Consider the following 21,499-nt stretch of genomic DNA (forward strand, 5'->3'; position numbering starts at 1 on the left):
GCTCCTCTTCAGTATGAATTTTGAATGTTGTGGATCAGGGATGTCGCAGTGACACTCACCTCCTGCTATGGCTGTCTTTCCCTTCGATGACACAGTCACTGATGTTGTCGCGATGGCGTACTGCACTCCTGCAGGAAGGGAAGATTTACCTCAACATTAGACCAAAGATTAGCCGATTTGATGAGGGCCACACTGCTCGTTGTTCCCTCAAAAAAGAATCACTAAATATATTGACTGATAATGTGAAGAGCTGAAGAGAAGGTGAGAAGGTGAGAGACTGACCTTTTTCACCAGCAATGTAGTAGTAGAAGCGTCCAGGAGTGTTTTCCACAGCCAGGCGGTACCACAGAGGAAAGTGATCAATGGTGAACAGGTTTTCTTTGTCCGACACAGTCAGGAACTTTCTGTGGAGTGGAAGATTTGTCCAATTGATCAAATGGTTTTAGACTGTAACTGCAAAATCCAAAGTTTGCCTTTAACAGTTCTTATTATTTTAAGATTAATCTTACACACCAAAGGAGAGTTAGTCAGGAGCTTTTTGGTCCAACATGCCTCTGTCTTGACCTTTTGGAGTGAGTGTAATAAGTGTAGTAAACAGTTTAAACTTACTTTGCTACTCTGGTCTCCACTCCTGCATATCTTATAATCCTCATAAGGCCTGAACGAGTACCGAGGAAAGCTGTCTCAACCCCTGGTTCCACCCTGCAGAACACAAACACAAACGAGGATGATGATGACGCTTTGTCTTTGTAAAGGTTTGATCAAAACAAGGCTAGTGACAACAGATATCTCTTTTCCAATGCCTCTTTCTCCTTGAAGGCAGTTTGATCAGCTGCTGTTATTATTTTGAGAATGATGCCTTGAAGGTAAAGTTGATCTGAAACAATTCTACTGGTTTCCAATGAGTAAGTTCCAGCCATGCTGATATTGAATTTATCCAGATTTCTGACAAAACGATGATAACCAAATATTTACAAACTAAGTATTCAGTCTCCTCCTTAACCTTCAAATATACCTCAAAATGAGAGGGTGAAAAGTTGCTCCTATCTCTTTATTAATATTCCTGGTTAAAAACACAGTTAGTAAAAAATGATGGAGGGAAACTGCAGCAGAAATGTTTCTGCTCATCTGCTCTGAGCTCTGCAAGCAGCTTTTTCCAAATGGCTTAACATTTGCTCTGTTTCGCAGAATCAGCATTAATACCTCATATGTAAATCCAAGCTTTCAACTAAATTTACAACAGGGGCACCAAACAAGGTGTAGAAAAGATTCAGATTTGCATCTCACCCATCATTGAGCATCAGAGCGTTCCAGTAGGCCTCCAGTGGCGCTGTGACTACAGCATCAAACAGCATCTGTTGCAGCAACATCTCATCACCTAATCACCAGACAATTTTTTGGTGAAATGAAGGTCAAACAAACACAAAAAGCCTTTATTGTCACTGTAACAGACAGAAGTGGATCTTCTGAACACCAGTGCAATAAAACATTTTTACTTTAGTTCATTTTTAGGTTTAGGATTCTGATAGAGCTGTTGATTGGTCTGTTTCAACAGGATTTGATGCTCCGATATAACACTCCCCTGAGGGCAGCATAATGAAGTCCAGGGCCAGGGAGGGAAGGGTCAAATTTAATTTAAATCCCTCAAATGTATGTGCAGTATAAATGCACGATAGAACATAAATCTAACTGTGAAAGGCTTTATTCTTTTCCAAAAGTATCAAGTATCACTGTCAAAAACCTACACTCAAGGTCAGGCTCCTTCCCCAGCAGATAACGAACGACGGCCTGAAGTTGTGAGTATTTTCTGTGAGCAGGGTCAATGTCTGTCTCGCAGTACGTCCTGAGGAATAGATCAAACCACAAACACACACAATAAAATACAAATCCTGACATTTCCTTTTTACACATTGTCCGGATCATCTTTCATCCCACTCCTTGGCCTACTATAAATGATTTAGTGAGACTTATTAGCATCTTGTTACAAACTGTTCTAACTGCAGACCACTAAAGCTTAACAACTATATAATAATATTATTGATAAATCTTGGTGACAACTAAACTTGCTGATGATTGAAGCTGGTGTTTCAGGGTTTCAAACGTACCATTCAGAGGCGATGCTCACATCAGGGGAGGTGAGGTCATGCAGTCCTGCAGAAGAAGTTTAAATGAAACACTGTCGCTGCAGGGACACTTAATGTACAGCCACCTGGATCTGTGTATTCACATGTTTCTTATTTCTGCTAAATACAGCACCAATCATTGCATCTGACAAAGTAGCGAAGAGCAAATGTTCACAGTAGAAACAAAGCTTGACTAATAAATCAACTGCTTAAGCACAAGTGATGCATGAGGATGATCTGTGAGGAACAATACCTTCCTCCACAGACACGTTTCCCATAAACATCAGCTTTCCAGGGCCCTTCGTTAGCGCCATGCCAAAGCTGCAGAGACACAGGGAGGAGGTGAATATGTCATACTGCTCTTCAGTAGACAAATCACACAGAGATAAACATACTGAAAAAATTAAAAGGTATTACAAATTGACCAGACTGGGTTTTTAAAGTTTACACTGAAGCTGACACTGATCCACCACTAAAAATATTGGAATATGTGATTTGCATCATTCACATTACTGACTGACACAACATTCACTTAACTACCTTTCTTTGTTTATGAGTTATACTGTGAGAAAACATTAATAAAAGAAAAAACACTATAATATTAACAATTATTTATTAAGCATATTTTCTTGCATGTGTATCTAAAGAAACTAGTGAAAGATGAATCAGAAACACATGATGGACTTTTGCTTCTGCAAATGTTAATTAAGAGGACAGTCTGACTCAAAAACGCCGAACAAACAGGCACAAAAAGGATTAAAGCAGCGTTTTAGAAATGAAAGCTAGTTTACCTGAAAGGTGTGTCATCAACATTTGTGTAGAAGTAATCATTGACGAGGTAGAGAGGTCTTTTCTGAAGAAACGGTAAAAACAAGCACAAAACTGTGGATTTCAGCCACACATTTCAAAACAAGTTAAAGCTCTAGTTTGGACACTCTGAGTTTCTACACAGAATTTATGTTTAAAGTAAATTGCTAGCACAGTCACTACTGCGGTCAAGCTAAGTGACACACGTTTCTCCATGGCCAAACTATCTGACGCTGACTTTTAACGCCCTCCTCACAAGGAAGAACATAACAGTAAAAAGCCTGCGAACCAATGAATCACGCTGATTTCTACGCATAATGAAACTCAGTTTACTAAATAAAACGCTGACAGCGTTGTTTCTCTGTTTCTAGTTCTTAACAAGACTGATAATAATGTTGTGTTCAGCACATTGATATCTACTAGCATACTGGATATCAGATATTTTTACAGTACAGTTTTAGAGGAATTTCAAGTCAGCTTGAATCATTGGTTCAATGTTAAAATTGAATGTGAATAGTTTGACCACAGAGAAACAAGTGTCGGGTACAACTTGACGGCATTACAAAATTGCAGCCAGTGAAAGGCCTGCAACATCATCAACAAGAACATCACTGCCACCTACTGACCAAGGGGGAAAACTACAGGTATTTCTAACTTCAACACAGCATATGTGTTGTATCTGTGTAATTTTAAGACAATACAACACACTAGTATGCGAGAAATGAATGCTTGTCACTGTGATGATAAAGAATAATAAAAACATATTAAATAAAAAAACCCCGGAAGATACCATTTTGCTTTTCTTAACAATATTTTCTTGTTTGTGTTTTCCATGAATTGAATGTGTTTTTTTATCATCCATATGTTTTGAAAATCAGGACTTGTTGTGAAACAAACAAAACATTATTTAGAGTTTTCTATGAAGAATTCCTAAAAAAAAGAAAAAGGTAATGTCTTCCTCACCCCTTTGTCCACAGATGCTCTGATGTTCAGGGTCATGCTGCCAGTCTGTCCTTTAACCATGGCTGTTCTCAGCTGAATGCACAAGAACAGTCATATTAGTCAAACCCATTCCCACCTTGTGTTGACATAATGAGAACTACACAGATTTGTTTGCAGTTTTCATTTACAGTAAACAATGTTTGGCAGACTTCTTTACCGTCTCATCTGTGTCCTCCCACTCCACCTCAGACAGATCCACACTGTTGTAGTTTGGCTTGGGCTTCAGCTTCTTTCCATCTTTATACTGCAGGACAGAGGGAAATACTTTCCCTTTAGTGGACCTAGTGGACCCCATCTGGTATACTGCAATACTTAAAAAGTGGGTCCAGGGCTGAATGTTGATCTGCTGCTCTAAGGCCCTTGAGCTATTTCTGGCCAATGCAGTGACTGAACTCACCAGAGGTCGAAGGTCAGGGTGAGCCAAGATGTAACCGTTATTGGTGATAAGGAAGGCATATCCATGTGCTCCCAGCTGAGAAGAAGAAAAAATCCTGAAGGCTAACCTCTAAATATGCTATTTTGGTAAAGAGTAAGTTCACGCACTGAATTTAATGTAATTAAATTCCAACATGATGAGGATATAACACGGTTTAAAACTCAGATTTCATTGGATGAAAATCTAGTAGACAAAAGAAATAAAGTAATACAAACAAAGAACATATTTCCTGAGCCATGAGGTCTCAGCTCACCATGTATCTGGGTGCCAGCTTCATCACCTCCAGTAGCGGGACGTCTGTGCCAACTACACCCAGCAGGATCCCATGGGACAGCTGGAGGGAGGAGACAATACATGCAAAGTCTTCACACTTCGATTCTGAAAGACTTTGTAATGTGTCATCATGATATTCTTTAACATTTATATCAACAGTAAGCTTGATCAAGGTCAATCTGCATGTTAATGCTTTAAATTTTAAAGAAAGAAACACAAAATTAGAAATTACTTTGAAAGTACTTTGTGTTTTAATTGACTACTGTCTTGCAACACACCAAGCTCTTATGGACTTTTTATTTTTTTACCATATAACTTTCCACTCTTGTATCAGTTATTATTTTTTCCGAAGTCTATATGTATTTACATTTCTTCCTCTTCCTCTCTTGTACACAATATTTAAATAAAAAAAAGCTGCTCAACTTGTTGTCACTTGAGATTTAACTGCATATGGTATATGGACACATCTAAGTGCATATGGATAAAGGTAGGGCTGTTTGTTGACTTTGTAAAATGCAATTACACTCTGTCTTTAATTTCTGCAAACATATTTTTACACATTTTAAAGTTTTATTTAAAAAAAATATTTAAATGGCACTGAATTAGTCGGCCTAAATCCAGAACTACGAAGGGATCAAGAGAAAGTCAAATACTTTGTGATTGCAGTTACTGACACATACTGGGTACACTTCATTCTTAGACACTGACCGTCTCCTTCTTCTTGCTGAAAACTGGCATGGCCACAGAAGTCATCAGCAGCAAACTCTGAGCTTTGGTGTTAAAGAGCTGAGACAAAAAAAATAAAAAATTAATACATTACCAATTATGTTTAATAAAAAAAACAAAATACACATCCAATAAAACGGATGGATCGATAAAAAGATAGATGTTTAAAATGTTGGTGCAAACAGTATAATTTTACCCTGCAGGGACATCTACTGACATAAGTGTATAATACAAGACTATATCCTATGTGTGGATATCATACCTGATTTTGTTTAGGTTTCCTATTTCATGCTTCATTTAAAAAAAAAGCAGTGAACAGTAGCCTGTTCTCTTCTTAATCTACGGACAAATGTAATCCTGATGATGATGTGAACGCAGCTACTGAGGTTAAGCTCCAGGTGGCATCATAGGACTTCAGCAGTGAATCTAAACACCCTTTGGAGAATGTAGTATTATTACCACAATCTAAAGCAGAGGTTCTTAACCTGTGGGTGAGGACAGTTTGGGAAATGTAGTGACAGTGGTATTCTACAACACAAGCCAAATTTAATAAATACATTTTTTCTTTTTTTTGTTTATCTTTGTCATATTTTTTTTTCCTTTGTGGATTCATTTTGCAGCCTAATCTAAAACCCATATTTGAAGGCAAATGGTTATAAAGTCCACACAATGCCAGTTAAACCTGTAGGTCGGTACAATGAGACACTGTCTTTTATTAGCTTTGTTTACTTTCAAAGCTGTAAATGTATGAGGTGGGACACATTTTTGGGATTTAAGTTTGTTGATGATGTGCAGCAGGAGCAACATTGTGTGCATCACCCAGCTCTGTACACTCACTGTCTACATAATCTAAAGCTTCAAACTAAAACATGTCCATTTTTTTTATCAGATACTTATCTCAGTATGAAAAGTATTGAAACCATATTTAAATATTTTGGGGAATGTGCAGCCAAACAAACTCAGCTTAAATCCAAAAGATTAAAGAGTGACAGTTTGTCTAAAACTACAGCTTTGGCTTTGTTACCTCCTTTGTATTAGGAAGCTGTCACAGCGATGACGGGGGAGGCGCAGTGGATCATAGGTGAATGAGCAGAGACACAAGGAGGAACACAGATGAAAATGAACAATGGTGATGATGAAGATGAGGATTACTGTGCAGTATGAGGAATTAAAGGAGCAGATCATGGCAAAGGAAAAACTTATACATCATATTTTCATATTTCTGGCATGAATATTGAGGCAGTCCCTTGAAGCTGGCTGCTTTGTCTCACCACAGTGTCCATGTAGGCTTCTGTCCAGATTATGTCATGGTCGTGGTTAATGACCATCGGTCGGCTGAGCACATGTAGGTACTCCATCACGTTCTCCTGCACATCGGCCAGCGTGGAGATGTGGGTGTAGTAACCTGAGAAACACAGACAGAAAGAAATCAATGCATGCATGAACACTAAAACAAGTGAGCACACTAACACACTGATGGTTGACCTTTATTGTTGCAGGCGATCCATTTGGTGTTCTGAGCGAAGGTCATCTCTCTGCCGATCAGGTAGGTGAAAACTCTGACCTAAACAAACAAACATACGTGTTTACACCCTTTTTCAACTCTCTGTGTTGTGTATTTTTGGCCTATTTTGCTGTTTCCATGTAGAGTTGAATATGAAATAATTCCTTATTAAGAATTAGCTACAAAGTGAAATCATAAAAACACAGATAACAGAACTAACCCTGATGGTATGTGACTACAAGGGTTTTGCAGATGTTGTTCTACATCTACATTTAAATCCATTTTTTCTTCATCAACGTCTGAGGGTATTAGGAAACAGTAGTTCTCTCCAAGGAACTCGCTCTTGCTGTAGAAGCTCCACATTCTCACAATTTTTGGATGGAGGCTTCAAGTCTAGCTACTTGGTGAACTACGTGTGCAGCTTATCTTTGATCTCTGACTTGCTGGCGTTCATTCAAACATCACTGGTCTACACAGCTGCAGCATTTTAGCATGAAAATGAACCGAAACAAAACAGCTGCAGGCTGAAAAGGGGAGCCACTGAGGACATATTTTGTGTTTACATTAGTTGAGCATAAGGGAGTTGGATATGTTTCAGTATATAACATAATCTTCAACCACACTTTAACACCAGTAGGGTTTGGTCATTTGTTTGCACAGAGGAGGGGGTGAATAGTCATAATTTAAAATAACAGCAATGACATTTGTTACAGTGTTCACAACAGGGTTCATGCCTATTTTTGCCAATGACTTTCCATCGCTTTGAGACAAATTTTCATGGCCACATTCTCTCTCGAATGGCTATGAATATTTGTACAACAAATTAAACTAAATTATGTTTAGTTTTTAATTATTAATTAAATTAATTAATTAATTAATTTAATTAAATTTACAACACCATATTTTAACCACAAAGTTAGGCCAGTCAAAGACAGAGGATTGTAAATAAAGAGCACTATTATCATGTCCCAAATTGTTTAAATAAAAGGTGACACAGCCCCCTGCAGGTTCAGACTGTTGGCCCTCTCATTACTATAATATAACAAAAGACTTATCCAAGTACGGAACAGATCAGAGATTTAAGGCTTCTGCCATTATCCTCACCCTGCGGTCAGGCCAGTTGAACTCCTCAAACACAGACTCAAAGTCCTCCATGGCTCCGTCTGTGATCAGCATGATGGCTTGGTTACACATGCTGCCTTGTCCATTCCCCCTGGCCTACACACACGCACACGCACACAGACACACACAGTACACCATTGTAATTCAGAATGAAAACTCTTCTTCTCTACTTGGATATACTGTACTTTGGTTGAACAGGACACAAACCTCATTGAGGATTTTGAAGGCTTCCTTCATGGCATTCTTGATCTTTGCTTCCCCTTTAACGTGCAGCTCTTCCACCAGCAGCTTAAAGTGCTGAGAAGGAAAGAGATCAACAAACTCCAATGTAAAGACAATTGTATCATCTTCTGTTTTACATCCAGCCATGTACCTACCTATAGTTAATTTAGGTAGATCTATTTGCAAATGTCTTGAGACATACTTTGGAAATCTGATAGAGCTGCTTGGCAAGTTTGGCAAGTGCCACTTTACCCTAGACGTGAGACATGAACACTTTCCAAATTATGTCCACAGTCTAAATACCTGGAAGTCAAGCTGGTCCTAAAAAGACTGTTTCAACACAAAACACCAGTTTCACGCGTCATGGTTTCTAAAAGTCAGTGGAAGAATTAGGCCAAGAGGTTAATTTGATAATGAGGGTATTGCTCTCTCCCCCCCCCGTGTGTACCTGTGTGTGTAATGTTTGTTAAGTTGCCTCCTCAGCTCTTTAAGCCTCCATGAAGCAGATAATGTTCTTACCTCTCTGTTGTCCAAGTCGGCCTGGACTAGAGTCCCTTTGAAGCACGGCTCCACATAACGAATGTAGTCGGTATACTGTGACAGAGATCATGAGTAAAAAACAGTAACAATACTGGGGCTGTTTTTTTACACTGTCATTAAATAATACTCAGTAAATCCGACAGTAATGTAATCCTTTTTTGGTGGAATATCCCTTTAAGTGTGTGTAGTTCTCACAGCGATGACGTTGACAAAGTCGTTCTCGCCCAGAGTGTCCAGGATGGTGTTGATGGTGTGTTTGGCGATGGTCATCTTTAGCCCCTTCATGCTACCGCTGATGTCCACCATGATGACGATGTCCTTTGGCGATGTGGCTGCCTGGATATACCTGCACACAGATCATTCAGTCATTATTACACCATATTCTTTATTTTAAGACAACATTTGGTTGCAGTTATAGGGCATTATTGGAATAATAGGATAGAGTAGAATTGGTTAGAAAGTAAACGTTTTGCATATTGTAATTAAGCTGGTACTAGGTTTTAATAGTAAGTTGACATATAGATATTAGACATAGATAGACATTTTAACAGCCATAACATTAACTGAGCTTCAAGAAATCAACTCTGGAAGAAAATCAAAACAGAGAAGTCATAAGAAAACTGTCCTGGAATTCATTATTTATTACAGTTGGTTTTAATTAGAAATGAACAACTACCAAAAGACCTCCCTCTCAATGAAAAGCATATTTACAGTATATGATCTAATATAAGTCCAGACTGTCTTCATAATCAGAGTGTCTGTGCTGTGCTTTAAAAAAAGAATTAACGCTAGTAATAAAATTATTTATTAATAGTTATTACCTCTGATTATATGATTATAGTCTAATCCATTGAATCCAGTGAAATACAGAGGAAACTTACATGGACACAGCTGTTTCTTTAACTATTCTAATCTAGCTAATCTTTGATATAATATCTACATGAATAATCATTTTAATTTGACCAACATTGACACACGTTTTTTACTTTCATTGTTTCTCATAAGAATGAGAAAGTCTCCTGTCAGTCTAAGAGTTTCAGTTTGGGCGTCTCGGCAGGTGCATGCAGCAGCTTTTGCAGCTCAGCTGCTGTAATGTGGTGTGACAACGCCTTCAATGCCATATGCAGCTCTCTGTATTATTTAGAAATGCATGAAAAGTCGCATATGGTGCCATGTGGGCCCAGCTGACCTGGCTAAGGAGCAGCTTATCGTCTTTTGCAGAGGATCAGGGCTACGGCTGGTCGATGCTCAGCCGACACACAGCCAGCAACATGACCGCCTCAGATTGAATCAAACTGGACGTTTAAAGGTCCCATTCAAGGCAGGGAAAATAAAATAACATAAAAGCCTATAAACACAGTATCCCTACATTGAAAATTGCTCTATTCTATTCTATCATGTTTGCACAGGTGTTTCCCTAATTGACAGTATGACTGTATTATACAAGAGAAACTTCTTGGTATTATTGTATCCAGTATATAGTGTATTATATTTTTCAAAGAGATAAAATCCTTGCTTGTAATGCCCCAAATTGTAACTCTGTAAACTGAAGAGCCACTCATGATAATGTTGAGAAAGAAAATTCACAATAATGCTTAAACCTTCGTTATTACTGGATGTAATGTGTCTGTTCCACTACTGCTGGTGAGTTGACTTTAATAACAGGCTAAACTTAGCAAACCATCTGTCCCAGTATTAACAGCAGACTAGATACGTATTTCATGTAATCCATATCAGGTAACAAAGTTAATTCAGTGGCTTCAAATTGGTCAGCAGATAAGCTGAAGTGTCTGCCAGCTTGGCTTAAAGAAACTCCAATTTAGGATGACTTTCCCAAAATGTGTGTGAAGGATGAAAGTTTACTTTCAAGTTTTACAGCAGAGGAAATCAGGTAAAATCATTCATAAATTTCAACAATATTTACTGCTCTGCTACTTTCATGTTCTTCTGTGAGTGTATGTGACTTCGACACAGTCATCCAATATTGATATTTAGATATAACGGCCTGTTTGAGGTCAGAACTCACCAGTTTCTGTTCCTGCAGTCAAAAGCTGCCACACCGTTGGAGTCTGGAGTCCATTTAATACCTGACGGAGGAAACATGTAGTCAGCTCACTTTTCATTAGAATTATTCACCAATCAAAGACATTTGATAACACTTACATACAGTAACTCACTGTAACTATTGTAAACGGTTGTATATTAAACACAACCTAACATTATTTAGGTAACCTTTAGGTAAGATATACATAAACCTACCAGGGTAGATTCTGAAGAAGCCACTAGAGCTGCCAAAGTACTGCCATGTGAGTGTAGGATCTTTCTGGAAGTTACCGATGAAGACGTCGTTTAATGCCTCTGAGTTGTAGATGGCGTTAAGGATGGTGGGATCTTCACGCAGAAAACACAGATGAAGTTATACATTTATTTTAGATCCAGGGTCCTTCACTTTCCAAGGACATCAGCTTTATTTATAAAGCGTTTTCAAAAACACCACGGTTGGAAAAAGTGCTTTCCAACAACATTAAAATCCGTAAATGATAATAAAACATATAAATACGTTACAAATAATACTATGTAAGCAACATAGCACGCTGTGTTAAATGCTAAGGGAAGAAAGATGCATTAAAAACAGGCAGTGAAGAGGCCTGGGTGGTGTAAAGTTGTTATATTGTTCTTTTTTTTTTATATTGTTCTTTTTACATGTTGTTGTCTTATAAGAACGTTTTTGACAGCCACTGACACGGTACACCTATAGTAGAAATGCAAATAGAAACTCATGACACATTGACCTCTGACCTTTGTTGTAGACGTTGGTGGGGATCTGGATGTCGCTCTGAAGTGTGTTCACCTGCAGGTTGTTAAAATGTTCGTTCTCCTCCAGTGAAAACTCCCCACCCAGTTCAATGTAGTTTCCGTCCTCATCCGCTGTATTGATCAGCATGGAATTGAAGTAATCAAACTGAAAGGAGACAGGTGGTGGACATCAGCTCTTTTGTTTCATCCATAATAACACTAGCACTTTGAGAAACTGCTAGAATAGCCTTAGCTTTTCTGGAAAAAGTGGATATTGACAATTATCATCACTGTTTACATAAATCCCCTAGACCAACTGAAGAGATTACAGGAAGTTGGTGCAATAATTCATCCCTAAAACCTTGAAATGAAATGACACCTGGTTACATTGAGCCAAGTATTAGGTATTTATAAAGCATGGTGGGAAAAATATAGGGTCAGGATACCATATTAAATGAATACATTAATTAGCCAGATATGCAGCTGACTTCTGAAACTTATTCTTTCAATTATCTTACTTCTTTACCTCTGGCTTCCTCAGTGCAACAAGGGTCATTTGCAATAGTCAGACACTGTATTTATACATTTCATGCACATTGGCACTTTTAATATCAGTATTGTCAGTAGTAGTAATCAATTATTTTATACTCACTCATTTTTGTCTTATTTCTATGTTTATAATATTTAATTTTAATTTTATATTTTTGCACAAATATTGATGATTTCTAGACAATATTGTGCAATGACTATAAAAGCTTTCTATTCTATTCTGTGGGTTGGTCAGTCAAAATGAGTAACTTAATGCACTGTTTACTTGAAACTGAATATTAATTTCACCTTCCTATTCTTATATCAACTTTAAAACAATTGACATTTCACCTTATAAATGAATACATTAACTTGCTCTTTTTCACCTTATAAATGAATACATTAACTTGCTCTTTTTTACCAACCTTTAGAGAAACGTTGAAGTCATGGTACAGGTCAGCATCTTCTGCTGCCTCGGCTAATCTCTAAAACAAGAAACACAGAAGAAAAACATCAAAATCTCTATCAATACATCAGAACACACAGCACACAGAAGGGTCTAAAATACACTTTGGGATAAGGGATTGCATACAAGATCAATACTAGGCTGTTGAATGGTACAGTAATATCGTTGCAGGGGCGGGGTATGATGTTTATACTTTTATATTGTTTCTGTTTACCCATGCTACTGAATTTATGTACATTATCACTCTATGTATAAATATCAATAAAAAGACTTGGAGCAAAAACAAATGCTTTGAGGGAGATATGAAAACATGTGGGTATAAAGATAATGCCTCTGACTGTGGTCAAAGACAACACATCATGGTACAAAACTGGTAAGATTAGCTGAGGTTACCTTATCTTAGCTTAGCATAAAGATTAGCAACACCTGTAAATCTCCAGGCATGTAAGTGATATAAATCTCCCGGCCGGTTTGCAAATAGGAAGGAATAGGTATAGCCAATGAGATTAAACTTTGTCTGTTCATCACAATAAATAATCTTTTCAAGTCATTTTTACAGTAACAAATATAAAGGAAGGATGTAATGGTAATTTAAAACACTGTTCAGAAACTGTGGCATGCAACTATCCTTTGTTATACAGACTGTAGCTTCCTCCAGAACTGAAGAAGACTCTTGGATGAGACAAGAAATGTGAGCTTCAACAAATGTCATGTATCTAGACTCTTGAAGATACAACGACCTGAAATCGACGAGAAGTTACTTTCCACATACTCACCTTTACGGATTTCATCTTACTTCCCAACATTCGTTCAATTTCATCAGAAAAATCCTTCACCAGTTCACTTCCTTCCAGCTCCACAATCTTTATGACTGACTCCACATCCTTCAGTTTCTGAGAAAAAACAAACAAAAAAACGGTTTTACACTTTGAAAGATGGCTTCAAATATAACCCTTTTTAAATAGAAAAAAACACAACCGTTTGTCTCATTGAATTCAACACATTTATTTTATTGTATCGTTCATTTTTGTGAGTGGAGAATGTTAAACATCTTGTTATGATTGACTGACTGATGAGACAGCAAAAATTTACTTTTGGTTGACTTGTTTATTTTCTATATCAGACTGTGAGATTCACTCTCAGATTAAATCAGTCGCTGTGGGTTTTTTTTTTTTCCAGTTAGGTTATCAGGTCAATTTTACCAGATCAAGAGGCTTGAGGCGGATCAGACGGCTGAGAGCGATGAGGAACAGTCCAGTCTGGTTATTTACACTCTGAATCACTCAATTAATTCTCTCACTAATTCCAATTAGTCCAAGCAACCCACTTACTGAGCTGAATAGAGCTAAACATCTGTGAAGTACTTTTCTACCGATTCAATCAGTCTACAAATCACACAAACTAACTTTATTTGTTCATGACGTCAACGTTTCAAAAGGTCCAGAGAAATGTTATGAGTGTATCAAACATTATGGGTTGCTTGTTTCACGTGGAACGTCACGTTTGGTCTTTGCAAAACAGAAATTATGTAAAGCATTGCATTATTATTCTATATTTTTACTTTGAATTGTTATGTCCTTGTACTGTTGTATTGTTGGTAATCTATGTGTAGCATAGTGTAGTATTGTATCGTATAGGTGAAAGTGAGCTGTAAGTTGTGTATTTATAGCACCTTTCACAGATATGGAATCACAAAGTGCTTCACAGGGCGATACAAGTAAAATTCATAAACTAATGACAGGGTAAACACCTAGGTTTGTTTAAACAAAAAACACAATAAAAAGAATAAAACAATAAGAACTATAGTCTAACTAAAAGCCTGATTAAAAAGAAGTTTATTGAGCTTTTCTGATTAAAAGAAAGAAAGAAGAGAGTTAGAGTCAGAGATTAACATGTACTTTGGATTTAACAATGCTGTCACTCATATAATCTTTTGAAGTATCCCCTCAGGTATTGAGCTAAATGTTGCACTGTATGACAGTAGCACCATTTCTGAGCGGATAAAAATACACTTGGTTCAAACCAAATAGCAAATGTTAAGACTGGTGTATGCCAGCTGTACTTTTAGCTCAAATGAGTTACACAATAGTATTACTTTTTATTTATTCCCTCCTTATTAAGACTGTCCGTTAAACAAGTTATTTTAGGGTGGGTCTAAGGTGTTCTTACCATGGTCCACGGTTTGTTTGTTTGTGTGCAGACACACTGCATGCTGCATCTGACAAATCTAAATCTGAGAGGTAAATGGATAGATGTCTAAAATCAGAACGCGCCACAAATCCTGACGCCAGTAAAGAGGGCTCGGTCCTCAATCTGGGAATTACCATGATCCCTGTATGTGTGTGTGTGTGTGTCTGTGTGGGGGGTGTTTTTTCTCTCATACACAAATGCAGTCACATTTAAACACAACCAGTCCAACCATTTGCTCATGGTTGGACTAGTTTGAGCTCCTCTTTTCTTTTTTCATTCACATGAATTGACCACTGGTTCCAAAAAAACTAGTCTTGAACAAAGGCTTTTGTATAAATATGCCCTCTGCATCAACACAGCTGTGTACATTCTCATTTCAGCTGTTGTGGCCTCTGCAGTATAGTGGATCATCCACAGGTCAGAAGGTCAGTGGGTTGGCATCCTTTAGTGTGTATGTTGATGTGACACTGGACCCCAAATTGCCTTTGATAGAATCACTTAAATTAGATGTCCAGGTGCAGGCTTCATTTACCTTCTGCAACAGCAGAGAGCCAGAGTATTGGATGGTTAAGTCTCGAAGTTCAACGGAGAAAGTGGTCGCCCACTGCTGCACCCTGAAAGCCAACAGACAAAAGTGTTACCCAACTTTAAGATTACAGGTTACAGAAATCGACAGGATTGTCCTACTGTATGGTGGAGAACATGACAGTAAGAAATGCTGCATTAATAGCAGCATTTAATAGCAAATATTACTCAGTACTTATTTACCATTTGGGGGGTTATTTAGGGTAAATAAATAGATATATTTAATTATGTGTATCTGAATGTAAATAATGTGATACTTGGATTTTATCTCTTCACAATTGCCTTCATTAATTTGAGTTTAACCATGATGTTTTGCTAAATTAAGGTTTTAATTTAGCAAAACAACCAGCAACAACTATAATATCCTGCTAAATGCAGCAGAAATAACAGGAAATAAAATAACCTCACATAGTAGAAGTGTGAAGACCACTTGATACTTTTGTTATATATAGTGCTGATAGGAAAACATGCTCAGACTCAAGTTGTTGCTAAATTACCGAGCCAAATTCCTTGTTAATGCAATGAATTGTCAGTGGAATAATAAACATAAATAATATACATATAATACAGTAAACTCATTCACCTAAGTGATGTACATATATACATAAAACTCACTTTGTACAGATACACTTGGTCAGAAGATCACTGTAATCAGCATCAGTCATATCAGTAAGTAATGTTACCATGGTTACACTTCTTCTCACTGTAAACTGTAAGTGAAGAATGTACTGTATGTGTAGGTATGCAGGTTGGATGCTTTTCTGTGATTTTAGTTGCTTGCTGCCATGGTGACAGTCTGCAGGGGCAGCGTGTGATGGCAGAAAAAGGGACATTAAATATGTGCAGAGCAAGAGATTTAGATAATCTGTCCTTCATCTGGGTCACAGCAGAGGGCTGCAGGTGTTTGTCCTGCACAAACTCACATTAACACAATAATACAACACAATGCAACGCAACACAACCGATATACAGAGGAGCTTGTGCGAGCTCAATGCTCTTTCAGGGAAAATCTGTTTTTAGGATTTATACTCCTTTTCCTGAATTAAGTGAATTAAGATGAAAGTCAGAGGAAAAAAATATGCACTTCATTCAATATAAAAAACTTCAGGAAGAAATTTTAATGAGAGGACTTCCTCTTGTTGTGAACACAGACAATATATACAACTGTCTCAGTCTGGAAATTGAAGCCAATGTGGACATTTCTGAAACCTGATTTTTATATTTTTTTAAAGCGATGAGATAATGAGCTTTTCCCCCCCTCTTACACAATTTCCAACATCAGTAAAACGTTTCTTGAGATGTTAAAATAGTTGTGTCTCTAAAGTACGGTTCTGTTTACATTCAAATAGATGATAAAGCGCGACTTGTATTGGGGAAAGAACACTGCAGGATTAACAGCTAGTATTGTCTAATAGATGTGTTACAGGTGAAGATGGATATGTAGTGGACAAGCTCTCAGTCAGGCCCACTCCCATTTTTCAAAATATTGTAACTAACTATCCCAAAACCAACATGGCACTGGGCAAAATACTTAAATTGTCTCTTTAAAGTGTTTTGCCTGTATAATAGACCCTTTACTTTTGTTGCCATTTGGATGGACCAGTTTCTCTCTTAGCATGATGGTAGTTGAAACCTTTTTTTGTAACAACAAAGGAAGTAAATTTGCTCCTTATTCCACCCTTAAACCCTGACCTGGGTGACTAAGAATCCTCACAGAATATTTATTTCTACCTAAACTACAACAAATCTCCAAATGCAGGTTTTGACAAAGCCACTGATGAAGGTTGCTGTGGCAGCTCAATGTAAATAGGATTTTAATTTACCAAATTGCCAAACGATGCACTGTACATTTACATTTATCTTTGCACAATTTCCCCTGACACTACACAGTTTTCAGTGACTAAGTTTTACTTTACTTCTTTACTGTACATCAGTACTTTACAGAGTAAATTTGCCACAAGTTATTTGAGAAGTTGCCAAATTTTTTAATTTTTTTAATTCAAGCAGACAAAAATTATCGCTGTGGCAGGAATTAAGAGATGATGCTTTTATTTTCTGTGAGTGTGTAAAGGGCAATTCATGGCTTTCCATATCACAAGATCACAAAACTTCAGGAGGTGAGAGAATGTTTGCTGAGTAGGAATTCCTTAACGCATCCAAAGAAGTGAAGAGGTAACTTACGTCTCTGGTGGGATCTTCATCTGAGCCTGAGCTGTAATCCACAGGCAGAAAAATCCCAGAATGAAAACCAACGACCTGACCTCCATTGTGCTTCCAATCTGAGACATCAAACTCCTCACAGATCTGACTCCGTAAAGTTTTGGAGGCAGTTTCACTAACTCGGATCAGCTCATGAAAGATAATAAGGGGCTTGTAGGAAATGGTTTCCTCATGTTGGCTAAAGTGACTAGATGATAATGGTCCCAGGATTGGGCTTTTGACCCTGGATGGCCTCCGTCACGTCTGCATGGACCAGCTCTGCTGCCGGCATCTTCTCATTATCTTCAATAAAACTTAATTTAATTTAATTTAATTTAATTTAATTTAATTTAAGTGACACAGTACCAGTAATGAGGAGGAAAAACAAAGCTTGGTCTGAACAAAACTGGTCCTAAGAGGTAGCATATGATCCTATGCACCTGCTCCAGGTTCTTCCAGGTTCTTCCAGGATCTTCCAGGTCCCAAATGTTTGTCCCACATGAAAACAATACCATCAAAAAGTAGGTTAATATCTTCAACTTGCAGACATTTAGATGGACAAAAAGCCTGCAACCTGCAGGAGGATTTGCAGCCACTCGTCTCAACTGTCGCCCAATTTGCAACATAATCCACTTGGATTAAAACATCTCTTCCCCTCGGAGAGAGGGAGAGAGAGAGGAAGAGGGAGAGAGAGGGAGAGAGAGGATTGGATGAGAGCTCTGTTTTATCTAAGAGGATTAGAGTGATTTCTGGAGTCCGATTCTCCTCTGACCAATCACAGTGGCCAGAAGAGAAAAAACACTGAGGCACAGTTTGGCTGCTGAAAAAGAGACAGAGAGAGAGGGAGAGAGAGTGAGTTCAGACAAATTAATTTACATTTCATCGACCCCTTTTGGGGGTCCTATGACGGAGGAGGTAGGGCTGAGTCGTCTGATAACTGTATAACACACTACTTAACATAATGAGGATAAAACACACAAACACATGCGCACACACGTCTTGAGCAAAACTTCGATCTCATCTGATAGAAACCCAATTAGTTCCTGTTCATCAAAGCAAAAAACATTTATTTTCACATTTTCTTTAATTTGCTTTTGTCTGTTGGAGTAAGACATTTCACCGACACTGTGAACGGTGGCCCTCAAACAATAAAAAAATAATTTAATAAAGCCGAACATACACCTGGCAACAACAGGTGGTTGGTCTGTTTTTGTACTAGAGCTCATAATCACAGCATGATCACAACACATTCATGAATATTTGGAGGCTCTTTGCACACAACGCAAGACAATCATTATTCAGCTGCACTATAACTACTGTCCATCATATTTAATTAAAGAACTTAACAATCTCATGTTGCCCACTGTGTATTTTAATGAGCAGTAGATAAAACATACACACAACAGTTAACTGCATCAAAGTCACACTGATTGAGATTTACAAAAAAATTACTTTTTGAGATGTAAATATATCATGTTGTACCATTTCAATAAATGTACTTTTGTGTGGTGCCTTCAGGTTTGTGGTTTTCTTACCTTAAAACATTGATACATATCACACAGATCTGTGATCACAGGGCTGCTGGCAATAGTCTCACACCTCATCTATTATTGATCAGAGACACAAGAATAACCACAGAGGGATCAATCAATCAATCAGAGGGTCAGAGACGATTGAGTGCACCTCCCTCTCAGGATCACACCCACACTGTTCACTTCTGCTAATCACTCACTTCACAAGGTCACTGTAATTTTACAGATGGACACTTAACCTGAATCACTATTCTGACTTAAAAGAAAAGCTGAATTTCTAAAATGTTTATCATATGGAAGTAGAAAAGAACAGCGGTGATGAAACAACTCTGAGGCCACCTTCATGGAAACAGTACCATCTGAAGAATAATTAGTCAACAGCTCCCTCTAGTGTTTAGAGTTTTAACACACATGTACAGGACAGGACGTGCTGTCCTACTTGATTCCACAAGATCCTGAAAAGTTCAACAAAATGTCCTTTCAGAAAATATCCCCAACTTTGCAGTCAAGAAGATTATTTTAAATAACAACACCGACATGTCACACACAAGCCTTTAAATGTGAATTTCATCAATATTTCAATTCAATATAATTTGAATAGCTGAAGTATTATGTGACATGAATGAATCAGAAATTATGAATTCTTGTACAGAATGTGGCAAATGTGGCATATGTTTTAATTAGATATTTTCTATTTCATCAGAACAGAGATTGTGGAACAGAAATAAAAAATAATAATTTAAAAAAGTGAAGTTTTGTTCATTTGTTTTATGACCCTGGTCGTGGAGATCAGTTGACCTTTGACCTCTGACTAAATCCCTGCACCAGAACATTCTTCAGTGAGTCTTCTCAGAACCCTGTATGTGCTTGTGTGTTGTTAAGGTGCTGATGAGGTGAGTTCCAAGACCTTGGGAGGATCTAGTAACAGTGTGGCTTCAGTGTCAGAGCGGCGAGTAAATCACACAGTTAGTGTTTTACACACATGCACACTGTCCAGACTTTTACGAAACTTCAGCTCAACAAACTCCCCTCTGGAACAACTCGAGTATCTTAATAAAGTTTTATTTCACACACTAGTAAGTAGGTTGTAAAGTAGGTTGTTGATGTTCTGAACAAGTAAAAACCAGAAAACCTTTAACTTCTCAGATGATGGAACATGTTAATAAAAACTGTGCTGATCACATCCACCTCAGGCCTGAATGATGTGACTTAATCTGCTTCAAAATATGTCCAGTCACATTCAGCTCTGATTTCATATGTACAAAACTGAACTGACGACGCTGTGTCCAAACATGAGTGTTTCTCTGATTATGCAAACATTCATTCAATAGTGTTTATACGTGGTAGTTGCCTGAGGTGAGTACTGAGAATGAACCGTTTCCCTGATGACTGATCACAGCTCTGCACACGCCCACTGCGCTGCTCCCTCCCCACGGCCCACGCAATGGGACATAACTGTGACACCTGAGTTGTGTATGATATGCCAGGATGTCAGCGGGCTTCTCTTTACACCCACCCCCAAGGGGTCAGAGGTCAGGTGGTGTCCGAAACAACATGACAGTTACATAACCTGCTCACCTTCAGCAAATTCTGGACGGTTCCAAACTGAAGTTATGTAACTCTGATCTAATGATCTCTAAGTTTAGCTGACATTTGTGCGTCATTCATGAAAACATGAATGAAACGTGAGAAACAGCTGCACTATCATCAAGTATACATTGATAAATATTAAAAATTATAGTAATAATAGTTTTTCAAATATTATTTGATAAAGTGCACATTTCTAGAGACTCCATCAAACACCCTTGAAGACAAAACAGAGGCAGAATAGTAACATTACCACCCACACAAATCACCACAAGTTATACCCTGCATCTTTCTTCTTCTCTTCTTATCAGTAGTTCTTGCTTTCCTCTCCCCTGTGTCTCTACACAGCAAACAGCTGCTGAACAATCAAAGTCTAGTCCATCATCCTCAGCCTTGTGTTAACACACAACCACAGTCACTGATGTGTGTGTGTGTGTGTGTGTACGTGTGCATGTGTGTGTGAGGGTTTCATCTCCTCGATATGGAGGGCTTAACTGGCCCAGGGAACAACAATGGAAGTATTGAGGAGGACGCTGAACCACGTGGCCTGGCGTGCACAGAGGGTTATGTTCCAGGGGTTCGGGGGGGACTAGGGTAATGGTGATGTGGTGATGTTTTCTTTTTTGGTGGGGTGAGTGGGTTGTTATGCGTAGAGAGCCTGAGCCCTGCAGCTGTTGCCTGGCACGCTCCGGCCTCCGGGAGAACCAACAGCTCACATCAGTGCCAAGTGCCCTGCTGCGGGCTGATGGCAGGGCCCTCTGTCATCATGGGGCATCTGGAGAGATGGGGGATAAAGCGATGGGAGGAGGGTGAACAACGAGTGCCACAAAACCACCACCACCTCCCTCCCTCTGTCCCTCA

The 21,499-nt window shown here is 38.3% G+C and overlaps 1 protein-coding gene across 4 annotated transcripts in view; it reads right to left on the minus strand.

Moving 5' to 3' along the window:
• LOC122776078 (voltage-dependent calcium channel subunit alpha-2/delta-4-like) overlaps window positions 1-21,499 on the minus strand; it is a 53,409-nt gene that overhangs the window by 18,390 nt on the left and 13,520 nt on the right. For 3 of the 4 annotated variants that reach the window (XM_044036436.1, XM_044036435.1, XM_044036434.1), the window contains 28 exons: window positions 19,055-19,123; window positions 17,502-18,339; window positions 15,268-15,349; window positions 13,322-13,438; window positions 12,505-12,564; window positions 11,555-11,717; window positions 11,015-11,146; window positions 10,782-10,842; window positions 8,951-9,101; window positions 8,735-8,809; window positions 8,201-8,290; window positions 7,976-8,089; window positions 6,853-6,931; window positions 6,639-6,772; window positions 6,392-6,409; window positions 5,350-5,427; window positions 4,622-4,702; window positions 4,330-4,404; window positions 4,090-4,176; window positions 3,894-3,965; window positions 2,915-2,976; window positions 2,377-2,444; window positions 2,106-2,151; window positions 1,746-1,843; window positions 1,288-1,378; window positions 610-702; window positions 283-404; window positions 60-128 (listed from right to left, as the gene is read on the minus strand). In XM_044036436.1, the coding sequence (XP_043892371.1) occupies window positions 60-128; window positions 283-404; window positions 610-702; window positions 1,288-1,378; window positions 1,746-1,843; window positions 2,106-2,151; window positions 2,377-2,444; window positions 2,915-2,976; window positions 3,894-3,965; window positions 4,090-4,176; window positions 4,330-4,404; window positions 4,622-4,702; window positions 5,350-5,427; window positions 6,392-6,409; window positions 6,639-6,772; window positions 6,853-6,931; window positions 7,976-8,089; window positions 8,201-8,290; window positions 8,735-8,809; window positions 8,951-9,101; window positions 10,782-10,842; window positions 11,015-11,146; window positions 11,555-11,717; window positions 12,505-12,564; window positions 13,322-13,438; window positions 15,268-15,349; window positions 17,502-17,608 (2,425 nt within the window). In that variant the 5' untranslated portion in view covers window positions 17,609-18,339; window positions 19,055-19,123. The remainder of the gene's footprint in view (window positions 1-59; window positions 129-282; window positions 405-609; window positions 703-1,287; window positions 1,379-1,745; window positions 1,844-2,105; window positions 2,152-2,376; window positions 2,445-2,914; window positions 2,977-3,893; window positions 3,966-4,089; window positions 4,177-4,329; window positions 4,405-4,621; window positions 4,703-5,349; window positions 5,428-6,391; window positions 6,410-6,638; window positions 6,773-6,852; window positions 6,932-7,975; window positions 8,090-8,200; window positions 8,291-8,734; window positions 8,810-8,950; window positions 9,102-10,781; window positions 10,843-11,014; window positions 11,147-11,554; window positions 11,718-12,504; window positions 12,565-13,321; window positions 13,439-15,267; window positions 15,350-17,501; window positions 18,340-19,054; window positions 19,124-21,499) is intronic. The other variant, XM_044036437.1, reaches the window with a different exon arrangement.

The sequence above is a fragment of the Solea senegalensis genome, linkage group LG10, assembly GCF_019176455.1.
Source record: "Solea senegalensis isolate Sse05_10M linkage group LG10, IFAPA_SoseM_1, whole genome shotgun sequence".
NCBI lineage: Eukaryota > Metazoa > Chordata > Actinopteri > Pleuronectiformes > Soleidae > Solea > Solea senegalensis.